This window comes from Camarhynchus parvulus, chromosome 4A (genome assembly GCF_901933205.1).
Source record: "Camarhynchus parvulus chromosome 4A, STF_HiC, whole genome shotgun sequence".
In the NCBI taxonomy this organism is placed as follows: domain Eukaryota; kingdom Metazoa; phylum Chordata; class Aves; order Passeriformes; family Thraupidae; genus Camarhynchus; species Camarhynchus parvulus.
Genome location: NC_044600.1, coordinates 11,828,127 through 11,849,803, shown reverse-complemented (window position 1 = coordinate 11,849,803; position 21,677 = coordinate 11,828,127). Strand labels below are relative to the sequence as shown.

Genomic DNA, 21,677 nt, shown 5'->3' with positions numbered 1-21,677 from the left:
CGCACATCGCACCGCACGGCACCGCGTACCAATGCACCGCACCGCACACCACACGGCACCGCGTACCACCGCACGGCACCACCGCACGGCACCGCCCTCCGCCGCGGGAACCCCGCCAGGAACGGGCCCCCAGCGCTGCCGGGGAGTGCGGGCCCCGTGCGCTGCGGTGCTGCGGGGGCGCATCCGGGCGTTCCCCCTCGCTGCGTTCTCCCGGGCGCAGCGCGCCACAAACCCGCGTTTCTCCCGAGGGGATGCGGAGGGTCACCCGCCCGGGCCACCTCTCAGAAGTGACGGCTCCTCCTGACATCATCTCTCGGGGTGATGGGTGATCCCCGAGTGCCTCCAGGAAGGGTGGCTCACCTCCTCCCCCAGCCCGCCCCAGTGCCCGCAGTGGACAGAGCACGGGGGCGGGCAGGGGACTCCGGGAGATGCCGATCTCCTGATCCTGACACTCCAGAGCGGCCCGGAGACACAGCAGCGCCAGCACAAGGTGCTCAGCCGTGAGCCAGCCTGCCTCCAACAGCTGAATTCATGTTTGCTGAACTCTCAGCAGCAAGGCATCTGTCCTGACTGATGCCGTCTTACAAAATACTGGGTTAGCACTGCTCCCTCACTGGACTGGCCATTGCTGTCCTGATCATTTGACAGATGCTACAAACCTGCCACTTCAACCAGCCTTTTTCTAGTTATATATTAGTTGTGTTTGCATCATTAATTACTATTTGATCTATAGAACTCACTACAAAAAGCCCTGTTTCTCCAGGGCCCTGCTGTTATTTTTGGGGCAGCCAGTTTGCATGCACCAGTCCCTTACTCCAGCACTTACACGCTTTTGGCATGGTTGTCCTGCACCAGGCAATGCAATTACAGTGCTGGCAAAGTCACTGCAACCACGAGTGTGAAATGCTGTGGAGTCCTGCCAGGGAATTAACAAAGGAAAATAACATGAGAAAGAACATTTCAAGCTCCTCTTCTCCAGAGAGCCACTCTTTTGACTGAGAGGCCTTTCCTCCTATCAGCTGCTCTGCGGGGATCACCCCCAGCCCCGGGAGCTTTTCAAACACATCCCCAACAGCCACAGCACTATGCACAGGCTGGAGCTCTGGGTGAGAGCCCATTGCTGAGAAAGGAATATTCCTGGGCAGTGATTACATGGCCCAGGATCAGCTGCTGCCTATGCAAGCACCAACAAAACTAGTGTAAGCACAGAGTTCAGCCCTTTCTCATCCGAGTCAGCACCACTCAGTTTTTACCCCAGGCTTTGGGCTGATTCTGAGCCTGTGTGACTGATAACAAGGAATGTGTCATCTGTCTGTGGTGCCCATTGCCTTTCCCTCCCCTGTGCTCAGAGCAGCACACCGAGCATTACACAGCCAAACCCAGCTCAGGTTTGAATCCCCGCTGGGACAGGGGCTTCAGAACCAGCCCACTCCCCCTGCCAGCCACACGTGCTTCAAAACCAACCCCTCCACCAGCATCTACCCTGCCAGCACAGCAACTACAGCTTTTGGCAGCTCAGTAGCACAAGGACATTGGTTTGGTTTTGCTACTGCAATAGCAGTGTGCAGAGCAAGTAATGAAGAGCAGATGAAGCAATTTGCTCAAGATCAATATTGCTTACTAAGTGAACACTTTTGTCCTAACCTAAACAAACCTTAATTTTCCCCTTCCACATCTAAGTAGACAACTTATTTCAACAGCAATAGCTCCAGCTATAATGAGAAGTAAATCCATAAGCAATCAGAGAAACGTGCTTTTGTTTTGAAACCTGTTCCATGTAGGGGCAGAGAAAAACTGAACACACCTCTGAAAACACAACCAAGCTTTATGCAATCAACAGCAGCCAATCTGCTCAGACTCCAATGCCTACAAAACTTTAAGGATGTTTAGCTCTAGCATTTTCACCCAGAAAAAACTGAACCAAAGCCAAAGGTTGGAACCTTCTCAGAATACAAAATTTCCTATAGATCTGGGGATTTTGAGCATAAGGCTTAGTCACAGCCTCTTACACATGCATGCATTACAGTACATCATATGATTAAAAAGCACAAATAAAGAAATATGAAGAATGCATTGAGAGCAACCCTGACGAGGACTGGTGATGGAAGGAAGGGTGGTGATTGAGGAGAAGCTCAACCAGCCCTGCTTGGTTTGGCAGGGAAGCCAGCTGCAAGGGGGCAGCAGTCCCTGTGCATCCCAACCTGGCCAGCGACTCCTCTGGGCCAGTGAGGAGTGGGGCAGGTGGCCGGGAGTCCCCAGCACAGCTGATACCTTCTAAAACCCACATGCCAGTTGTACCTATTTGAAGCCACTTAACTCACACTGAGAACTTCCTGGCTCTCAGAATCAGGAAAAAAACAAAAAAGACAAGATCTATCTTGCAATCTGCAAAGCACATACCTATGCTGCAGACACCTGTAGGTTCATTTGTGTACTCTCACCTCAAAAAACACACTGGTGCCTTCAAAACAAACACTTAAGTAAAAACCAGGACTAACTTCAGACACTCAGCCCTTTGCCTGCCCTGTACCGATCAGAACGTCACAGCAGGGTCTTGCTGACTAAGCACTGAAGTCAAGACTCAAATTGCATAACATGTTACTTTTCTAATTGAATCTCTTGATCAGAACAGCAATCACCCACAAACACCCCCAATTCCTCAGAGCCTGGCTGTGCTGCCCTGACCTCAACTTCAGGGAAAGAAATGCCCGGGTGCCTGCAGCCTTTCACTCACCTTGGTGTGCCATCAGGAGGGTGTTGTTGCCTCTGCCCCGTGAATTGTAGATCACGGCCGCTGCTGCCCCCCTTCTGGTTGCCACCTGAATTTTTTCAGCAAAACTGCAATTGCCTCTTTCAATCAGGGCTATCCACGGTGCTTCCATGACAGTGAAGGCAGTATTTCTGTCGCAGGCATAAGGATCAGACACTGGAATGCCCACCACCCCCTGAGCGCCAATGTAAGGAGAATTAAAGCCATACAGACCACATTCACAGCGCTCAAACACAGTCCTGTTGCTGGTGCTGTTGAAATAGAATAAACTGAGAGAGGCCAGCACAGAAATTGCCTCTGTAGCGTGGAAAGAAATTAAAAAATTCACCAGGAGAAAGAGAAACCAGAACTTCTTGACTTGCTCCATTTCTTCTTCCCAGCTGCAGGAAATGGAGATGTCCAGGGGTATTTTCCGCTGCTGGTGATCACGGAATGCAGCCGAGTCCCAGCGGAACCTGACACCAGCCAGGTGAGCTGTGCAGTGCCGGCGGCTCAGCCGTGCCAGGTGAGCCCGGGACACGCCCGCTCATCGCGGGGCAGGCGGAATGTCCTGCGGCCCAAACTTCCTCCTCCTGCTCCTGCTGCTGCTGCTGCTGCCACACAACGCCCATCCTCCTCCTCCTCCTCCTCTCCCAGCACAAATCCCCCCTCGGGCGATGCCTCCCCAGGAGCGCCCCGCTCCTGTTTCCAGCCCTGTCCCTGCAGAGGAACAGGTCATCTTTCACGCAGTCACATAAACCCACGGTTCTCGCTTCATGGGGAATCTGTGATGCAAATGGCCTTGTTAAAAAGGTCAAAAGCAAAGGGAATGTATTAGCAATTTTCAGAAAAATTACCGTTCTTCCAGGCAAGGTTAACCAAGTAATTTCCTGCATTTCTCCTTTTCAGATTCTTTCAGTTGTCTACTCGGAGAGGTCCAGCTTGTTCTGGTGCTTCAGATGAGCTGGTTGTACTCTTGATTGATGCACCAATGCATGAGATGTGGAATCATCTACACTGACCTCAGAAACAAACTCCCTCTGTCAGACCATTTTCACATTCCACATGACTTGAAGGATGTCCACTGACAGGTTGGAATGATTATCACACAGCTCTCCATTTCTGGCTGCAGGCTCTGCAGATTCCAGGCTTGTATTCCCTAACAATTCCTGGTTTCCCTTCATGTTTTCTTAGCCTAGAACAGTAACAATGAAAACCTTACCCACGGCACAACTCCCTAGTCCACCAGGAAAATAAAGGACAAGTTGTCAAGTTCTCCCAACCTTTGTCCAGGTTTGCTGCAAGAGTGCTGCTGCAGGCAGTGTGGAAAGCCAAGAGAAGTTGCAATTTGGGGACACATCTTGTGACAGGAGCTTGAGCTAGCTCTCCAGAAAAGGGTCTTGAAAAGAGCAAACATCACTGTGGAAGAGATTCTTGGAAAAGCCAAACAGCTTTCCAGACATGAAATGAAAATGGAAAGAAAGAATCCAAGATGTTCACATCTACTATTAATTCCATCCCTTATATGCTCCCATTTTCTGTGTTGCACTCGTTCTACCTCACAGTAATTCCAAATTATTACCTCAAAGACCCAGGGCTTAGCAGTTTTCTACACTCTACAGGATCATTAGCTACACACAGTTTACCTTCTCCCTGTTTTGCTTTGAAAGCAATGCTGGAGACACCAGACAGCTGCAAATGCAAGATTTCAGAGCACAGTGCTTTGGTCAGCCATGGGTTCTAGAGACAGGGCATGTGCTCCCCCAGTACTTCACCCTCAGCAGTGACAATCCACAGCAGCAACAAAGGTGATTCCTGGGACATTGTGCAGGGGTCAAGACTCCATGTCTGGGCTTAACATGGCAAAGTTCACCTGTTCTGACAGACCTGGGATCCACGCTAGTTGGCTTTTCTAGCTGTGTCAGTGAGCAGCAGGAGAAATAAAGCAGCCAGCAGAGAGGGCCTTTGCTCCAGGCTGAAAGTGCTGCCTTGGCAGGGAGAAGCAGACAGGCAGGGTGGTGAGATCACAAACACTGCAGCACCTCATGAACTGAAGTCATCATATCACATCAAGTCCAGCATAAATGAGGGTGGTGGTGCCTCCACAGATTGATTAGAGAAGTAAAATGTCAAGTTATCTACAAGGATTGGATATTGTCCATCTACATACTGCAGGAGTAATTATCTCTCCTGCCCAGCTTTCACCATGAATATTTCAAAAACACTTGAGCAAAATAAAATTAAATCCTTTAATGTCTTTATCAGATTGTCTATATTCCACACCATTCTGATATTTCTTTCAGAGTTAGGATGTCCTAACATGTAGGATGAAATGTTCAGTGCTACATATTTTAAATGTTCTAAGCAGTGCAATGTGGTAACAGCCTTTGCTGCATTTGTGTGACATCTGCCCAGGGAGAGGTCTATTCACAAATCAACTTTTCTCTAGGTACCTGCTGTCCTGCTTCCACCCGTGCACCAGTCTGGGAAGGTCCAGCACTTGGCTCTGCTTTCCTGCCATGCCACGAGCACAAAAGGCATCTTGCACACCAGCACGGACTGAAGCTCAGGGGTTTTCAAAGAAGTGAAAAAAAGTTATTTTTTATATCATTCCTTGTCTGTGCCCTCTGTTGATTTCACTAGGCAGCACTGAAAGAAGTCTGCTTCTACCATATTTACCCTCCCTGGCCCCCTGGGGGATTTGTATTGTGGGTGAGAACCCCTCAAGCCCTGTCCAGCTGGTCCCTGGCCCCCAGTGCTCCCAAGCTCTCCCAGCGGTGACGCTCCTGCTGCTGCAGGGCTGTGGGCTCTGCCCTTCCAGCTCTGCCCTCCCTGCAGCCACACCTTTCCCTGCATCAAAGACGTGGAGATAAGTGGGTAATTCTCTCGGGCAATAAATGGAAGAATTTAAATTACTCTATGAGAACATTGAGTTCATGGAGGCATCTGGATGACTGTTAGCCAGGTCACTGACTTCACAAGAAATCAAGGAAAAGGGAAGTTCATGGCACCTGCTTTTATATGGATGTTCTTGGAAGTCAATTTGTTTTCACATGCAGGTCCCACAGACTGTGCTCAGAGCTTGAACAAAGAGTCCAGCTCTTTCTACAGGAAATAGAGGAGTTGATGCAAAATGTCCTCTAAAACATAAATTACTCTGAAGATCTCCTAAACAGTATTTTAGAGAGGTAAGATGGGGAACCTGACCAAAATTTGATACCAGATTTCAAAACAAAATATAAACTCATAAATTGTTAGGCATTCAGCCCAGCCCACAATTTTAAAACAAATATTGCATGAACAGTTAATAAGATCCTACCTCAAAATGCTTCTGTGATAACAAAACTTAGACTTGGAGGACACAGAATATCCCGGAAACAAGTTGGAAGGAAATGCAGATCCACAACCATTTCTTTCAGGTATTGTTAGGTTTGCCAATGATTCCTGTCACACAGGCAAACAGGAATCAGCCTGTCCCTGCTGGAGCAGAGTCCTGCCGGGCACCGCTCCTCCCGAGCTGCGCTGGCTGTAACCAGGAGAGCGTTCCCTTCCACCGCAAATCCTGGGAGAGAACCCCACAGGACACACCGGACATTTCGGCGGGGCTGCTGTTCGGACTGCAGCCGCAGGGCAGCGGAGATAGCGGGTTAATGCCGCGGGGATAGCGGGTTAATGCCATGGGGATAGCGGGATAATGCCATGGGGATAGCGGGTTCATCCCGCGGGGGATAGCAGGTTAATGCCATGGGGATAGCGGGATAATGCCATGGGGATAGCGGGATAATGCCGTGGGGACAGCGGGTTAATGCCATGGGGACAGCGGGTTCATCCCGCGGGGATAGCAGGTTAATGCCATGGGGACAGTGGGTTAATGCCATGGGGATAGCGGGATAATGCCGTGGGGATAGCGGGTTCATCCCGCGGGGATAGCAGGTTAATGCCATGGGGACAGCGGGTTAACTGCCATGGGGACAGCGGGATAATGCCATGGGGATAGCGGGTTCATCCCGCGGGGATAGCAGGTTAATGCCATGGGGATAGCGGGATAATGCCATGGGGATAGCGGGTTCATCCCGCGGGGATAGCAGGTTAATGCCATGGGGACAGCGGGATAATGCCATGGGGATAGCGGGTTCATCCCGCGGGGACAGCGGGATAATGCCGTGGTTAATCCAGGCCCGCTCCCCGCGGCCCGGCGGCACAGCGCCCCCTGGCGGCCCCGCTGCCGCTGCCAGGAGCGCGCTGGGAAATGCGACCCGGGAAAAGGTGACCCGGGAAAAGGTGACCCGGGAAAAGGTGACCCGGGAAAAGGCGCGTTTTCCATCCTTCCCAGGGAAATTCCAGTGCTGCCATTGCTGAAAAGAGATGTTTTTCTCCTTCTCGCACGAGCTCAGTCTCTGCAGCATTGGGTCAATCTAACTCCACGCAAATAAGACACAAAACACCTGCAGAAAAATCTTCCCAGTGACAGCAGTGATAGCATAAAGGGGGCGGCTTCATACTGGCAGAGGACGGGGTAGATTAGAAAGTAGGAAGAAATTCTTCCCTGTGAGGATGGTGAGCCACTGGCACAGGTCAGCCAGAGAAGCTGTGGCTGCCCTGTCCCTGGAAGGGTTCCAGGCCAGGTTGGATGGGGCTCTGAGTAGTCTAGACAATTGGAAGTTGTCCCTGCCCATGGCAGGAGGGTTGGGTCAAGATGATGTCTAAGATCCCTTCCAAGCCAAACCATTCTATGACAATTCACTGATGATGATGTGTTTCCACCAGTGATTTCTCTCATCAGAGAGGAATGGGAAAGTTGTTACTAATATCTTGACCTCTAAAATTTTCCATAGTAAAAGCTATTAATAGATCAGTTTTATCTTAGGGGTGTGTGTGTAACAACAAACCAGTAACAGGTAAAACTGATAGCAGGTAAAATAGACTTGTGATAAAGGATGAGGAAGGAGTCATCATTAGAGGAGTTTTTTCTCTTTGTTCCTTCTCAGCAACTTTAAATTACCGGATTTCCTTCACATCTGGACTTTGCCCAGAACAAACTACTTCACTATTGTAAGGCTAAGTGGGTGTGATATGAGGTGAAAACATACATAGTGTTGTCCTGTTGTTTCAGAAAATAAGGTGGGCTGGAAACTTCTGTTGATTTTATGGTAAAGTCAGCAGGATAGGAGGAGGATGGAGGGAAACTGTGATCAGCGTGAAGGCCTAACACACAGCCAAAGTGCTACAGTCCCTGTAGCCCACACAGGAGCGGGGAATACAGATAACGGCCCAAGATGTCAGTCTGGCCCCAACCACGAGTCATCTGATAACCCTGGAGGCTGCTGCTCCTGCTTTCCTCAGGAGCCCTCAGACTGCTGTCAGCAGCAGAGCAGATTTTTCTCTTACTGCTCTGCCAACAGGGCATCTCATATGCAAAGATCTCCTACACAAATGGCAGAGAGGATTAACCACCAAGTCTCCTCAGACCTCTCTGGGAGATGCCACCAGAGCAGATTCCAGCCAGGCAGGAGTCCTCCTTCCTCAGCCCTGTGAACAGCTCTGCTCTTTCTGCATCCCCAGGTACTCTGGGCTCTCAACACTGGGCTGCAGTGACCACCTCTCTTCCAGGCTTTCCCAGTTCTGCCTAAAGGACATACAGCTCCACACTTTGCCCTGAGGAAACAGAGACAGGATGCTCCTCTATGCTGATTAGATGAAAACTCATCTCACTGAAGTATTTTGTCCTCACTGTGTATAACACAGGGGACTGATTTATAAATCTTCTTTGACACCAAATAAATCATACTACCCACTAAGGTCCTACAACACAACCATGGGAAATAGTCTTCCAAAAAGCACAATTTGTCTTTGAGAAAACTAAACGAGTTAAGAAAAATGGGATTTCATTCATGTCTCATGAAGTACACTCACTCTCAGGTGATACATCTGTTGCTTTCAAGATTTAAAATATCCTTTTAGTTCTGGAAAAAAAAAACCCAAACAAATGTGAAAACTCAGGGTCTGTTTTCAGAGCTCATATAGTTATCTTCTCTCTGGAGTCTGGTCTAATGGCTGAGGGGGTGACATCACAGTCACCAAGCATTCCATGCCCAGGTCCCAATTCCCTTCTCCTCAGCTGACCTCCAGCAGAACTGGCTGCCCTGCTGCCTTCACCTTGGGCCAGCTGGGGCCACCACTGATTGCAATTAATGCAGCTGGCATCACTTTTGCAGCCACATAAACCCAGTACAATTCTTTCTTTATTCATCCAGTGTTAGTAAACTCCAAAACCAAATTTAAAAAGCAAGTTAATCTGAACCGTGACATGCCAGCTGTTGTAGTCAAAATCACTTTCTCTAGAGGTAGAGCAAAAGCTTTGGTTCCTTTGCTACACATTTCCAGTAACATATTTAAGCACCATTTTCAAGCACTGACCCTGCCATGGCATCAGGAGGGTCCAGGCCATTGTTGTACAGCAAGCCATTACACTGCCAGTACTGCACAGCTCATTTTTTTATTGTGCTGTGTAATACCTCTCAGGAAAACAAGCCTCAAGCCAAAGGATTCCAAATGCAGCTCTACCAAAGCACAGTTCAAGGAACAAGCAAAGCAGACATGAACTTTGTACTAAAGCACTCAGTAGACAGGTTGACATAGAGGAACTCAGAAATAAAGGCTAAGCAATACAGTATCAGAGTAAGGTTCTCAGACCTATGCTGGAGCTGTGTGAAAGTGATTGTGCTGGGAATCAGGTTTTACAGAGAAGATGGAAAGTCACTGAATGCTTCCTGTCCTAGCAGATCTCAGTCTGAACTGGAAACACCTCGCTGTAACAATGGTCTCTGCTGCCTTGAGAGAATGTGAGGATGCTCTAGATACAGTTGAGAGGGAACGTGCACCTCTCCAGGGAGCTGGATGCAGTGCAGTGGGTGCGTGTTACATGTTAAGATGCTGAACACAGAAAAGGTTCTAAGGAAAGAGGCTGTGCTAGAATTGCCTTTTCCTTTGCAGCCCACAAACTGCCCAGCCAACAGCGAAACGATTCCTCTTCTCTGCCGGATGCAGGATCACATTCTGTCAGTGCCAAGGGCCAGGATCCACAGCGGAGCTCTGCCCCCACTGCTCCCACAGGAACGGGGCCGGGCCAGGAGCGCGCTGGGATTTCTCCTGGGCGCTCTCAGCGCTCATTAAACAACCAACCACACGATGGTGGTGTCGGCTTGCGAAACAAGGAAATGCACCGAGCCCAGCTCGAAACCACCCCCAGGACACAGGCAAGTCGGCAATGTCCCCGCTCCCTAATCAACTGTGTCAGGACAAAAAGATTTCTCCAGTCTGCCCCTTCCAAGTGCAAAGCCTTCTTTGCACCCCACTCAAAGAGCAACACAAACTCCTTTGCCCTAACAAAGCTTTGCACTCTCCCAGAGTCCGGCCACCAACTTGAAAACATCTGGCAAAACCAGCTCATGGAGAAAGCTGCCAGCTGAGAAAGCTCTTGCTGCCTACAGCTTCAACTGCATCCATCAATTTACCAGCACACACCCAGCTGTCAGCACTTTCCTTCTCAGCTCTAGGTACCATATGAAGCCTTCAGTCTCCCAGAGTCTGGAACCAAAGAGAACAGCAGCAAGGACTGCTCACACACTGAAGGTCCCAGGACAAAAAGCTCAAGAGCCTGGCATTTGCATTGCCCCTGGCAGCTAAACAGCTCTAACCCAGAGAGCTGTCTGCTGGGAAAAGCCTCTAAATTCATTAAGAGTACCCAATGTATGGCTCCAAACTTGCTTTCCTTGCCAAAGAGAGCAACTACAAGCCCATCTCAAAAGAAATGGCATCCCCTCCTCTAAACTACAAAACATGCAGAAACTGATCCCATATCAAAGTGCTGGAGCACTGTTACTGGGCATTACCCACCCACGGTGCTGGATCAGCTGCACAGCCAGACTCTGTGTCACTGCTTACCTTGTCTGAAAGATGTGTGCTGCCAGAATTTCAGAAGGCCACCTCTGAGAAGTGGAAGCCACATGCCAAATTCAATCTTTCAGGAGACCACCTTCCTGAGATGGATACCACCTCCTTAGTTGTACAAACTCAGGCAGTGTTTCCACACTGACTATGCCAGGACAACTCTCCTCACTGCTGAGTTCCCACTCCCTTTCCTCATCCTTCCAGCAGGATGAGCTCTCTGAATCCCCTTCATCCTCCCCACTCTTCCCAGCCCACCCACCCACATCAGTTAGGCTTAAGCTGAAGCCTCTTTGTCTCCTCTGTCACACCAGTCCAGCCCCCTCCGCAGAGAGCCCTAGCCCGAGAGCACAGAGCACAGTCTGGACCTGGACCAGCTCCCTCCATCCATGGCATGGCTGTTTGTGGCAGCTGAATACTCCCTGTTTCCAGCTGTCCCTGCAGGATGGCCCCAGGCAGAGCCCAGCCAGGCTCCCACTGCAGCCCCTGGAGCTTGGGGCAGAAAATGGTCCCAGAGCTGAGAAAATGGTCCTGGGGAGCACCATTAACTGTGCCTTGCACTCAGTGCTGTGTTCTCATCTCCTGCAGCCTGTGGGGAAAACAGCCTGTGCTGCCAGGCCAGCACTGTCCCTCTGGGCAGGGACAAGGCTGAAGGGCTTTCCCATTCCCGAGGAGCCAGCACTAAGCCTGAGCATGGCCTGGCAGGGCTGGAGCCGGGTCTCACCTGTTATCCCAGACTCGCTGCCACCAACCACCCGCACCCGCCGCGCTCTGTTCTACAGGGACAGAAGGGTCTGGGTGTGCCAGGGGCTCTTGGATGTCTCTGTATCCATGCACAGAAGGCTCTGTCTGTGCCAGAGTTTCCATAATGTCTCCGTACCCATGGGTATGGAATGAACATGGACAGTGGAAGTGTGTCACATTGCTTGCACACTCCTTCCTTTCTACACAAGACACACCTATGCACACCCCCACATACAGATATATTAAAAGGACAGGCATGAATAGAGATTTCCCACAGAGCTCTAATTTTGGCATAACTCACCTGGTAAGCAGGCAGCCACGGGATGTTTTTCCCAGCTCTGTGTGAGGTGTCCAAGAGCTGAAGGAGCAGCATTCAGAAGCAGTTTCAGGATTTCCACGCAGGAAGTGGAGCTCACAACCATCCACATAACTCACCACATCCATTGGGATGGGCTGCTGGTTCTTTAGGAATGTGGCCCGATGGAGACAGGAGAAAAATCCCAGCTCTGTGTGGATTTGAGCAAAGGGGGAGCAGCAGAAACACTTTGTGTCTGCTTTGGGGACACACTTTCCAAGGAGCTGGGGTGGCAGAGGGTGACCTGGGCTGGTAGCAGGTCAGGTCCTGTGTCATGACAACATAGAATGGCACAGGACAAAACTAAAAGCATGCACACCCACACTGATGAAGACTTTCTGATACTGCACATCCTATAGGAAAAGCTGCTGTCACAAAACCCACTGGAATTTATAACTTTTATTTGCAATACTTTAGGTCCAAGTTTCAAACTGCAATATTTTTACACTCAAGACACAGTCATGCACAATCCATATTTCAATTTCCTATTGCTTCAACCACAATTTAAAATAACTTAATATTGGAAACAAAACCCAAAATCTTTAAAAAAAGGATGCTGAGGTCAATAAGATGGATCCATGCCATCAGCACATTTACAAAGTAAATAACTTAGTTCTCCTTTTAAAAAGATCAGTTACCTCTTAATCCAAAGTTACAGAAGATTTTTCACTACACATTTGTTTTTTGTTTTTCTCTTTCGTATTTTTTCTGTTTTTTCTTTTCTTTTTTCTTTTTTTTAAACAGATAACACGTCCTAAAAAAGGAATGTACAGCAAAATGAGATACATTTCTGATAAACAATGAAAATGTAGGCTCCTCCTCTGTTTACTTTTGTCTGGATACCCTGAAGAAAAAAATCTAGCACACACCAGCATAGGTGTAAACTGGTTGCTTTGGACTAAACTGGAGTTTAGCACTGGTGACATCCTGATCCAGTCAAGAGTTGCAGAATTCCTTTGCAGATCTCAAACCATGTGTTTGCAGGCACAGCACCTGCAGTGCTGACGCACCAGTGCACGAGAATAACTCTGCTAACGTTCCCCCACAGAATTTGGGCTCTGCCCAAGAAGGAGGTGCTGCAGTCCCTAGCTCCTGGCTCCTGTGTGGAGCAGCTCCCTTCCTGCTGGCTGAGCTGCCCAGGCAGCCCCTGGCCCTGCAGGGCTGAGGCCTTTCCTTCCCCTGGCTGTGACAGATTTAGCAGCATTGATAATGTGGGGATACACAGACGGACCAAAAGCAGCTGCCTTTGTACAGCTCAAGCCCAAAGGTCAAAAATCTCAAGATACAAGGTGGAAGAGACTCACAGGCTGCCTGTTTGCTGTGCTGACCCACTTGTGACCAGCACAGTTTTGTGTGAGGCAGAGTGAGAAAAAGGGGCAGCTCCCACTCATCCAGGCAGCCAAGGGACCCATCCAGCCCAGGGCTTGGGGCACTGTCAGCACCTGCTGCTTCAGCAACCAGTTCAGCTGTCATTGAGAGCAACAACCAAATTCTCACTGGCTCCAGAGGGAGCAGCAGCAGCGCCTGAATTTGATCCCCAAGCCTGGGGCAGGGCTGGACACACACAGCATGCAGCAGCAAATGGACCTTTCAAAACAACCTCCTGCCACTATTCCCTCCCATTTGCAGTGGTGTCACACCAGCCTGAGGCATCTGGGAGCCCTCCATGTGCTGACTTCAGATGGCAGCCCTGGGCTCCTGGAGGTTTTGCAATGAACAGAGGTGGGGGGATCCCTCCCCATATTGAGTTTCCAGATGGAAAAGGCTGCTGTGACCAGGCAGCTCAAAGGACAGAAAAATGAGGGTCTCAACCACTTTATCTGTGCCAGTTACACAGCCTTGGGTAGCAGCCACTGAGCACAGGGGCAGCAAAGGACACAGAAAGAGGGACAAAACTAGTCAAGTGCAGAGACTGGAAAGAGTGAGACCTGGGAGAAGTAACATGCTGCTTCATTCCACCCTTTTGGAAAGCTCTTTCTTGCTTCAAACCCCTCAGAGGCATGAAGGGCAGAGAGGAGGTTACACATAAATGATACTCATGTTTTCACACACTCACCCTCTCAGTGTTCTAGAAGAAATTGGATGAAACGTATTCTTCTCCCAAAGTCATCTCATTTAGCATGAGCAGCTCAGCATTAGGAGCTAAAGGAGCTGAAGCCTTAGGCCACAAGAGCTGACCAAGAAGAAACTTTTTGATCAAAATGAAGTTGCCAACATGGACCTAGCTGAATCCAGCAGACAGAATCACAGAACTGTAGAATACTTTTTGCTGGAAAAGACCTCTGGATACCAGGGTCGGAACCAGTTCTAGTGGCTGGCATCCATAAACCTGTAACACCAGGGAGCTGTGATTCCAAGGCGTGTGCACATGGGTCTGACAGCTCTTCTGACCTGCATTCCAACCCAGGCCATGGTGCCCAACCCTGCTCCTGCTGGCTCTGGACCTAAGTTGGGTGAGGCAGGTGCTGCTCACAAGGCTCCAGCAGCTGCAAACATGGTGCCACCAAACAGAGCAGAAGGTACCTTACACACAGGTGCTGATGTGCGGTCTGCTTGGAAACTGTGCAGGCCAAAGTCACTGTGATCACAGACTATTAAATCAATTAGCAGTTTTCAATATTATCAACTTTAACTAATGATATTGCCCCCCGTTTCCTCAGTCAGGGTCAGATTCTCACACAACTCAAGTGCTTGCCTGGGGAAATTGCTAAGCAGCAAGAAAAGGTTTTTAGGCTTGTGCCCACATGGCAGCCCAGAGGGCACTCATACAGAGCATATGGGCAGCCTTCCTTCTCTTTGCTATAAGACCATTTTTTCTTTTGAGATAACTCTTGTAACCAAAGGTACATGCAACTGTTGGTAGGCTCAGGCCAGTGATGGTTTGCAGGCATGATGCACAGCTAGGATTATGGCAATCAGCTCTAAACTGCATCCAAAGAGAGATGGATAAGTAAGATTCTTCAAGTTTCAGCGAGAAAAATAAAATTACCTTGTCAGCTCAAGGACAGACACAAGCAAAGAGAGGTTTTGAAGATCCCTGAAGTGCAAATCACACTCAAAAAAAGCTTGGATGGTTTCTCTTGAAAGACAAAGGTTATCCTTTGTCTGCTTCCTGAAAACTTGGGATAAAATTGGAGATATTTACCTGGTATGGGGAGTGGAGAGGGAAACAAAAGGGGGATGAACACTTATATTATAGGTCCTCATCAAACCATCATTAAGTTGCTGCACATCTGGGCATGAATGAATGGTCCAAGAGGAAGCAGGAACACCAGGATGCGTATGGACCACTGACTTGGCAGCACTTAGCAAGGCAAAGCTGGCACTTGAGTGCATTCCTGGGTGTCAAGCAAAGAAACACTGGCTCCTTCCTTTAATGGTAGATGTCACAGGGCTCTCTCCAGCTCTTTGCTCACTGGATTTGCTCAGGACTGGACTAAGAAATACAAATATTTACATGCTCAGTGTGAGGAATAGTCAGTAGCCACACCAAGGATTACACACTGGAAATAACTGCTGTATGGACAATAGAGTACAGTGACATTTCCTACAACTAGAGGACACGAGACAGGTACTTCCCTTCTCGTGGTGACTGGAGTGTGCTTCATTTTTGGTGTCAGGACATAGGGAAGAACTGACTCAAAGACCTGCCAAAGTGCAGCCACAGGCTTCAAAGAAACTCAGCACAAACCCTTGAGTTCTTTTGTGTGTAGTGGAGTGGCCAACCATTAGCCAAAGATGAAGAATAAATATATTTACAAAAGCACTGGACACAAGAAGTGAGAATGTAACCCCGGCCCAAGTTTGGGATCCAACCCTGAGAGCACTGTAAGATCCACCCCTGTGCAGGTTCCCAGGAGCGCATGCAGGAGTTGTATGGAATTTTACATAGGTATGGTTATATTTTTTTTCTTAAATAAATAAACTTTTCTGTGCTTCTCAAACTTCCCTGGCTTTACTGCTACCATGCTTTTGTCCCAAAACACATTTAAACCACAGTGAGCTATTGGCTCATTTTCACGTCTTCATTGCAGGGATGGGAATCATAGTCAAGTTCTTGGTTAGGGTATTTCACTGTTTAATTTAAAAATGAAGACAATTAACCAATCTTTTAAAACCTTGGAATAAAAGTGTCTGAAACCCATTTTGTAACAGAAACAGAGTATTTCTAATACTTCAAAAATATATATAACTAATTGCTTGATCTGAGGATAGCAGTCAGAAAACCCAAGGTGGCTCCAGAGATTTTACACTATTTGTCTCTTTCCTTTCTGCAAGGCCAATGCTCTTGTCAATCCTAATATACTCTGTGAGCCTGTAAATAATGTACAAGACTTGATCCCCTCAGGACTGGATTTTGTGGGTTTGTGTTGCTGGGTTTTTTAAAAATACTAGTGTCTTTTCTACATTTAATATCCAGGCTGGGAGGATACAAACACAGCTGCCATCTTTCAGTACCAGTGAGTGTGAATCAGCACCAGAGACTGTCCCAAGCATGGAGCCACAGGCATACTGCAGGAACATTCCCTGCCTGTCACACAGGGCAGGTACAGTCCATGCTGAAAACAGCCACAGTAGAGATTATTTCTGCTGAATCTTGTCTGCCTCCCAGGAATTGGTTTTAAAAGAAAAATCTCTAGATTTGCTGATGCAAAGAGAAAGGAATATAGTATTTAATAAAATTTTAAGTAAGGCCTCTTAGGACAGCAGCTGTCTTTAAAAAGTCAGTGCCAACAATAGTCTGTATGCCAAGGCATACACTGATTAGAAAAAAAAAAGCTACCATTTGATTTCCTTATTTTTCATACCTGCTGTCTTCTGGAAAGTCGTGGTGGTGGGGTTTTTTTCAAGAAGAGATGCTGAAATACATAAAGGAAAAAAAATAGGAAATTCCCCCCTTCCCCAATCAAATAAAGTAGTTTGTCAACAGAAGTATTTAGACTGTATGTCCAGCAAACATGTGTATTACAAAGTGCTTTCCTTTTAAAGGATGGTTGTCTGTTCTTTTGTGGATAGGAAAAAATAAAATACATACTGGAAACAGAAACTGTCACTCATTTCTTCACTTCTTACAGGAATACAAACATATTTCATCCTGCTGAACGCTTTACACATTGAGAGCAGCCCATCTCCAGCCCAAGTTACTCTTTCACAAGGAAGCTCCTCCTACAGACACAGATCTTGAGCTGACAGACAAAAATGAGACCTCACAAGAGAAACAAAGTCTTCTAAACAGAACAGAATCATTCATGTTGGAAAAGACTTCTGAGCTCATGGAGTCCAACCATCAACCCAGCACTGCCAAACCCCCCACTAAACCTGTCCCCAAGGTGCTCTATCTACAAATCTTTTTAAATCCCTCCAGAGATGGTGACTCAACCTCTGCCCTGCACAGCCTGTTCCAATGCTTGACCATCCTCTGGGTGAAGAGATTTTTCCTATATCCAATCTAAACCTTCCCTGGCTCAACTTGCAGCCATTTCCTCTTGTCCCATTGCTTGTTATTTGGGAAAAGAGTGATTCCCCCATTGCTCCAACCTCTCTTTAGGTAGCTGGATACTGCTGGCTCATGTTCAGCTGCTCTCAATAAACACTCCCAGGTCTCTTCCCACCAGGCACTTTCCAGCCATTCTTTCCCAAGCCTGGAGCTGCAGGGGGTTATTGTGACCCAAGTGCAGGATCTGACACTCTGCCTTGTTGAACCTCATCCAACTGGCCTTGGACCAACAATCCAGCCTGTCCAGATCCCTCTGCAGAGCCCTCCTGTCCTCCAGCAGATCAACACTCCAACCCAGCTTGGTGTTACGTGAGGGTGCCCTTGATCCCCTCACCCAGCTCACTGACACAGATATTGAACACAACTGGCTCCAGCACCCAGCCCTGCTGCACCCCTACTGACAGCCCCAGCTGGATGTCACTCCATTCCCCACAACTCTCTGGGCCCAGCCATCCATCCAGGTTTTTTTCCCAGAAAACAGTGAACCCATCCAAGCCATGAGCACCCAGTTTCTCCAGGAGAAAGCTGTGGGAAACACTGACACAGAGTTTACTCAATTCCACACATCCATAGCTGTTCCCCATCCCCAGGTCATGCTGTTGTAAAAGGAGATCAGGCAGGTCAGGCAGCACCTGCCTATCACAAACCCACACTAGATGGGCCTGATCCCGTGGCTGTTCTGTATGTGCCATGTGATGGCACTCCAGATGATCTGCTCCATGACTTTTCCCAGCACTGAGGTCAGGGTGACAGACTTGTAATTCCCAAGACCCTCCTTCTGGGTCTTTGTGTAGATCAATGTCACATTTGCCACAGTCCAGTCATGTGGGATCTTGTCCTTAGCCACAACTGCTGATAAATGATGGAAAGGGGCTCAGTGGGCTTGGATACTCCTGCCCCTATTTACCTCCAGCTGTAGCTCTGGCCCAAAGTGGAGGAGTTCCTCTCGCTGGGCACATGTCCCACAGCTGTACTCATGCTGCTGCCACCACGACTCGCCTAAGAGCAGGGCACAGCCTGCAGTTGACACCTGGCTGGCAGCCCAATCCCACCAGAGCTCTGTCTGGGTCGTTGCATGGATTGTGGTGGGTGCAGCACTTACAGAAGCCACAGCTTTCTGTTGTGTGGACACCACTGCTCCCTGGTCAAGCTGGCAGGGCTTCAGCACCTTCCTGCACACCCTTATGCACCATCTACTGTACTATGGCCTGATAGCCTGTCCTGGCCACTCTCACTCCCAGGGGCTTCTTTTATGGGGGAAAGCTTGGCTGTCATTGATCCAGCTCCTGTCAACCACTGTCACTCCAGCTGTGGGCTCCTGGCAGCTCCCTCAGCTCCTGCCGACGTTCCCCCAGTCCAGGAAAGCAGAGCTGCTTGCCTCAGTGCGTTATTTGGCCATCTGAAAAACTGGACCTGTTGTGCTCCCCAGAAAATGAAGAAAAGTTAATTTCTGCTTAGCTGTGGTAAGTCAGGTAGGGCTGCCTCTGCCAAGGACACTGTGGTGGCCAGCGGGAGCGAGGGCAGCAGCAGTAAGGACACTTGCGACATTCGCGAGCGACACAAAGACTGCAACTAAACAGGATGCCAAAGCCAGACATGCTCCTGGCCTGATTCAAGAGCAGCCCAAGCATCCTTCATTCCTGCTGGCCAGACATGAAGGTGGTGAGCAGCTTAAAGGCTACAGAACCCTTGGCAGGACCAGGCCAACGTGAAGATCTATAGCAGAAAGCTGTTTTACTGTGGGGTTTTTTTGTTCACTGGGTGCATGTTGCTTCAGTTGCTGTTTTGAAGGTCTTGAATGAGTTGTACTCCTAAAATACAGCAACAAATATGCCATGCAAATGCTTTTACTGAGTGAAGCCACACCATGTCTTTCAGAAACAAATAAATAGAACACAAATTGCATACTGAAAGTATTTTGCTCCCTTCCAAATCTGCTGACTAGTCAAGCACAATCCTCAGGCACATCCCCAATTCCATCTCTTGCAGGAACTCAAGAGCTTCATTGCGGAGTGCTTGCCATACGTAGGACAGCAGAAAGCAGGCTGGCCTGGTGCCTTCAAGTAATTCTGCAATTAATTCCATTTTGCATTTCACACCTTTGTTCTTGCTCAGTGCACAGCTCCAGGTTTTAAGGCGCTTTCTTCCCAAGCTGGCTGCTGCACTGGTTCCTGCAGATCTGAACTGTGCAGGTTGTTCCCTGTGTCAGCCTCGGTTCCCAGGGCAGAACTCCTGTGCCTAAAGGATGCTCACCTGTGCAGGAGCCTGCAGAGCAGCCTGGTCCCCTCCCTCTCTGCTGAGAATTCCGCAGACACTAGGAACCCTTCCCAGGAGCTACAAGACAGCTGGGAGAAGAACAGGCACCCTCAGAAGCGACACCACCGCTCTGCTCTGTTTGCTCTTCTCTATTCCTGCAGAGACTCAGGATGGCCAATCCCACCAGGCTGTGCATTTCTCAGTATGGCCACGATTTCCCTGGAGAACAGCCCCCACCCAGTTTGGCTCTGAGACAGGAGGATTAGTCCTGTCCCAGGAAGAGGCACCCACGGCCAGGCTGCTGCCTCTTGTCGTTCTCAGTGCCTCCTTCCAGCCTGGCTCTGCTGATGCTCAGGTTGCTCTGGGCTCTGCCAGGGCTCTGCGGGGGCTCAGCCCCAGGCACGGCTGGGCCCACTCTCCCCTCACATTGCTCTGACAGCTTTGCATCAGACAAACCTGTTTGGAGCACACTGACTGATCTTTCTGCTGTTTCAGCTGAGTCAGACTCTCACCCGGGCAGAGATTGCAGTCAGGGGTACAAATGCAATTGGCAAGAACGGAACCACTACACAGTCCCAGCTGAACACCTTATCTCCACAGGATGCTTTGTCTGTCCCATCTTCATTCCTTTTTGGTTGGAAATGCAATTGCACTTTCTTCCTCATGTAGAAGTACCACAACTGGGCAAAAACTGGCAAGTGGGCCATATTCAAAAGGCAGTCTGGAGTTGATGAATGAAGAATTGCCCTTCTCCAATTCCAAACCATACCAAAAACCCCATAAACACGACTTTACATCATTAAGAAAGAACTGACAATTTAAAAGTGAATGTACAGCTTATTCACAGGGTGAGAAGGAAGGGAATCTTCCAACTGAATTTGCTTTACCTTGGAAATGATTGAGGCAGCAAAGCATTTTCTGTCATTACCTCTCTGTCCTTAGCCCCGATTCATTGTAAAAATAAATTAAGGAGCCAGAAAGCAGGAAGAAGACAAATGATAATTTTTTTACTCCTTGAGGAACTGGGGTGGTCCTACCACCATGACTGTGACCGTTGGTTTGTTCATCCATCCATCTGTCCCGCAGCATGAGAGTTGAGGTTGTACAGAGTTTGTGTTCTCAGTCCTGCTCTGAGCTGGCAGGGCACAAAGCCGACCTGCAGTGCTAGCGGCTGCTGTTCTTAATCGCTTCCTTCGCTGCAATGATCAGAGGAGTCAGGCTTGAGAGTGGCTTGGCTAGTTTTAAAAATGGATGCTGCCCAAAGGGAAAGAAACAAGAAAGGTACCATTACTTTCCAAACTCAGTTCCTCACAGGCTCAACCACGATTCCACTCGTTACCAGAAATACTCAGAAAAAGGATTGAGGGGACATCTGCACTTCCACCTTCATGTCCAGGACACTGTTATCACAGGCAAACAGGGCCCACACACCTGTCAATCCATTTTTCCAGGTGTCTTCAGCTTGCTGGGATTTTTGCTCTGCCAGTGCTCTGGGAATGCTGCTTGCTGCCCCAGAGCTTTGTTCCTTTCAGGAAACTCAAAAGACTCCTTGTTAGGTTCCCCCTTTCTAAAGACACAGACTGTGTTAATTGTCAAAAAAGATGTGTGTAAGTCATCCCTTAGGAAACTCCAATATCTCTAAGAAATATGTAACCCAGTAGGACTGTGGCTCATGTGTTTTCTGAAGACCTGTACTGAGGTACAGGTTTTCAGCAGAAAGTCAAGAGCAGGAAGACAAGTGACAGAGTGCTGATAGACTCAGCTCTGGCTTGCAGGGAGAGCAGTGCCTATCTTTCCATCCCCTGGCCCTCCTGCGCTGGCTGGCACCTTCCTTCCCAGCAGGGACAGTCAAGTGGCATATTCTGCAGCTCTCTCTGCCACAAAACCTGGCAGCAAACCTCAAGTAGCTTGACTGTGCCAGGAAGCCAACAGGGCTGGGACAAGTCCTGATCAGCTTTACCTGTTTTGGGTGGCAGAAACCTCTAAAAATAGAACTTAGTGGCAGAAACCTCTAAGACAGGAGCAGGAAGGACAAGCTGGGGCCCCCTCTGAGGCTCACAGTGATCTCCTCCTTCCCACAGCCAAATCTCTGACAGCTTGGCTGGGACTGCCTTTACTGGGTTCCTCCC

General features: G+C 48.9%; 1 protein-coding gene across 7 annotated transcripts in view; it reads right to left on the bottom strand.

Annotated features, from left to right (window-relative positions):
- Positions 1-12,179: 12,179 nt before the first annotated feature.
- LOC115914919 (serine/threonine-protein kinase PAK 3) overlaps positions 12,180-21,677 on the bottom strand; it is a 175,969-nt gene continuing 166,471 nt past the window's right edge. For 6 of the 7 annotated variants that reach the window (XM_030967781.1, XM_030967780.1, XM_030967777.1 and 3 more), the window contains one exon: positions 20,622-20,802. In XM_030967781.1, the coding sequence (XP_030823641.1) occupies positions 20,713-20,802 (90 nt within the window). In that variant the 3' untranslated portion in view covers positions 20,622-20,712. Of the gene's footprint in view, positions 20,803-21,677 lie in introns of all 7 variants that reach the window. The other variant, XM_030967776.1, reaches the window with a different exon arrangement.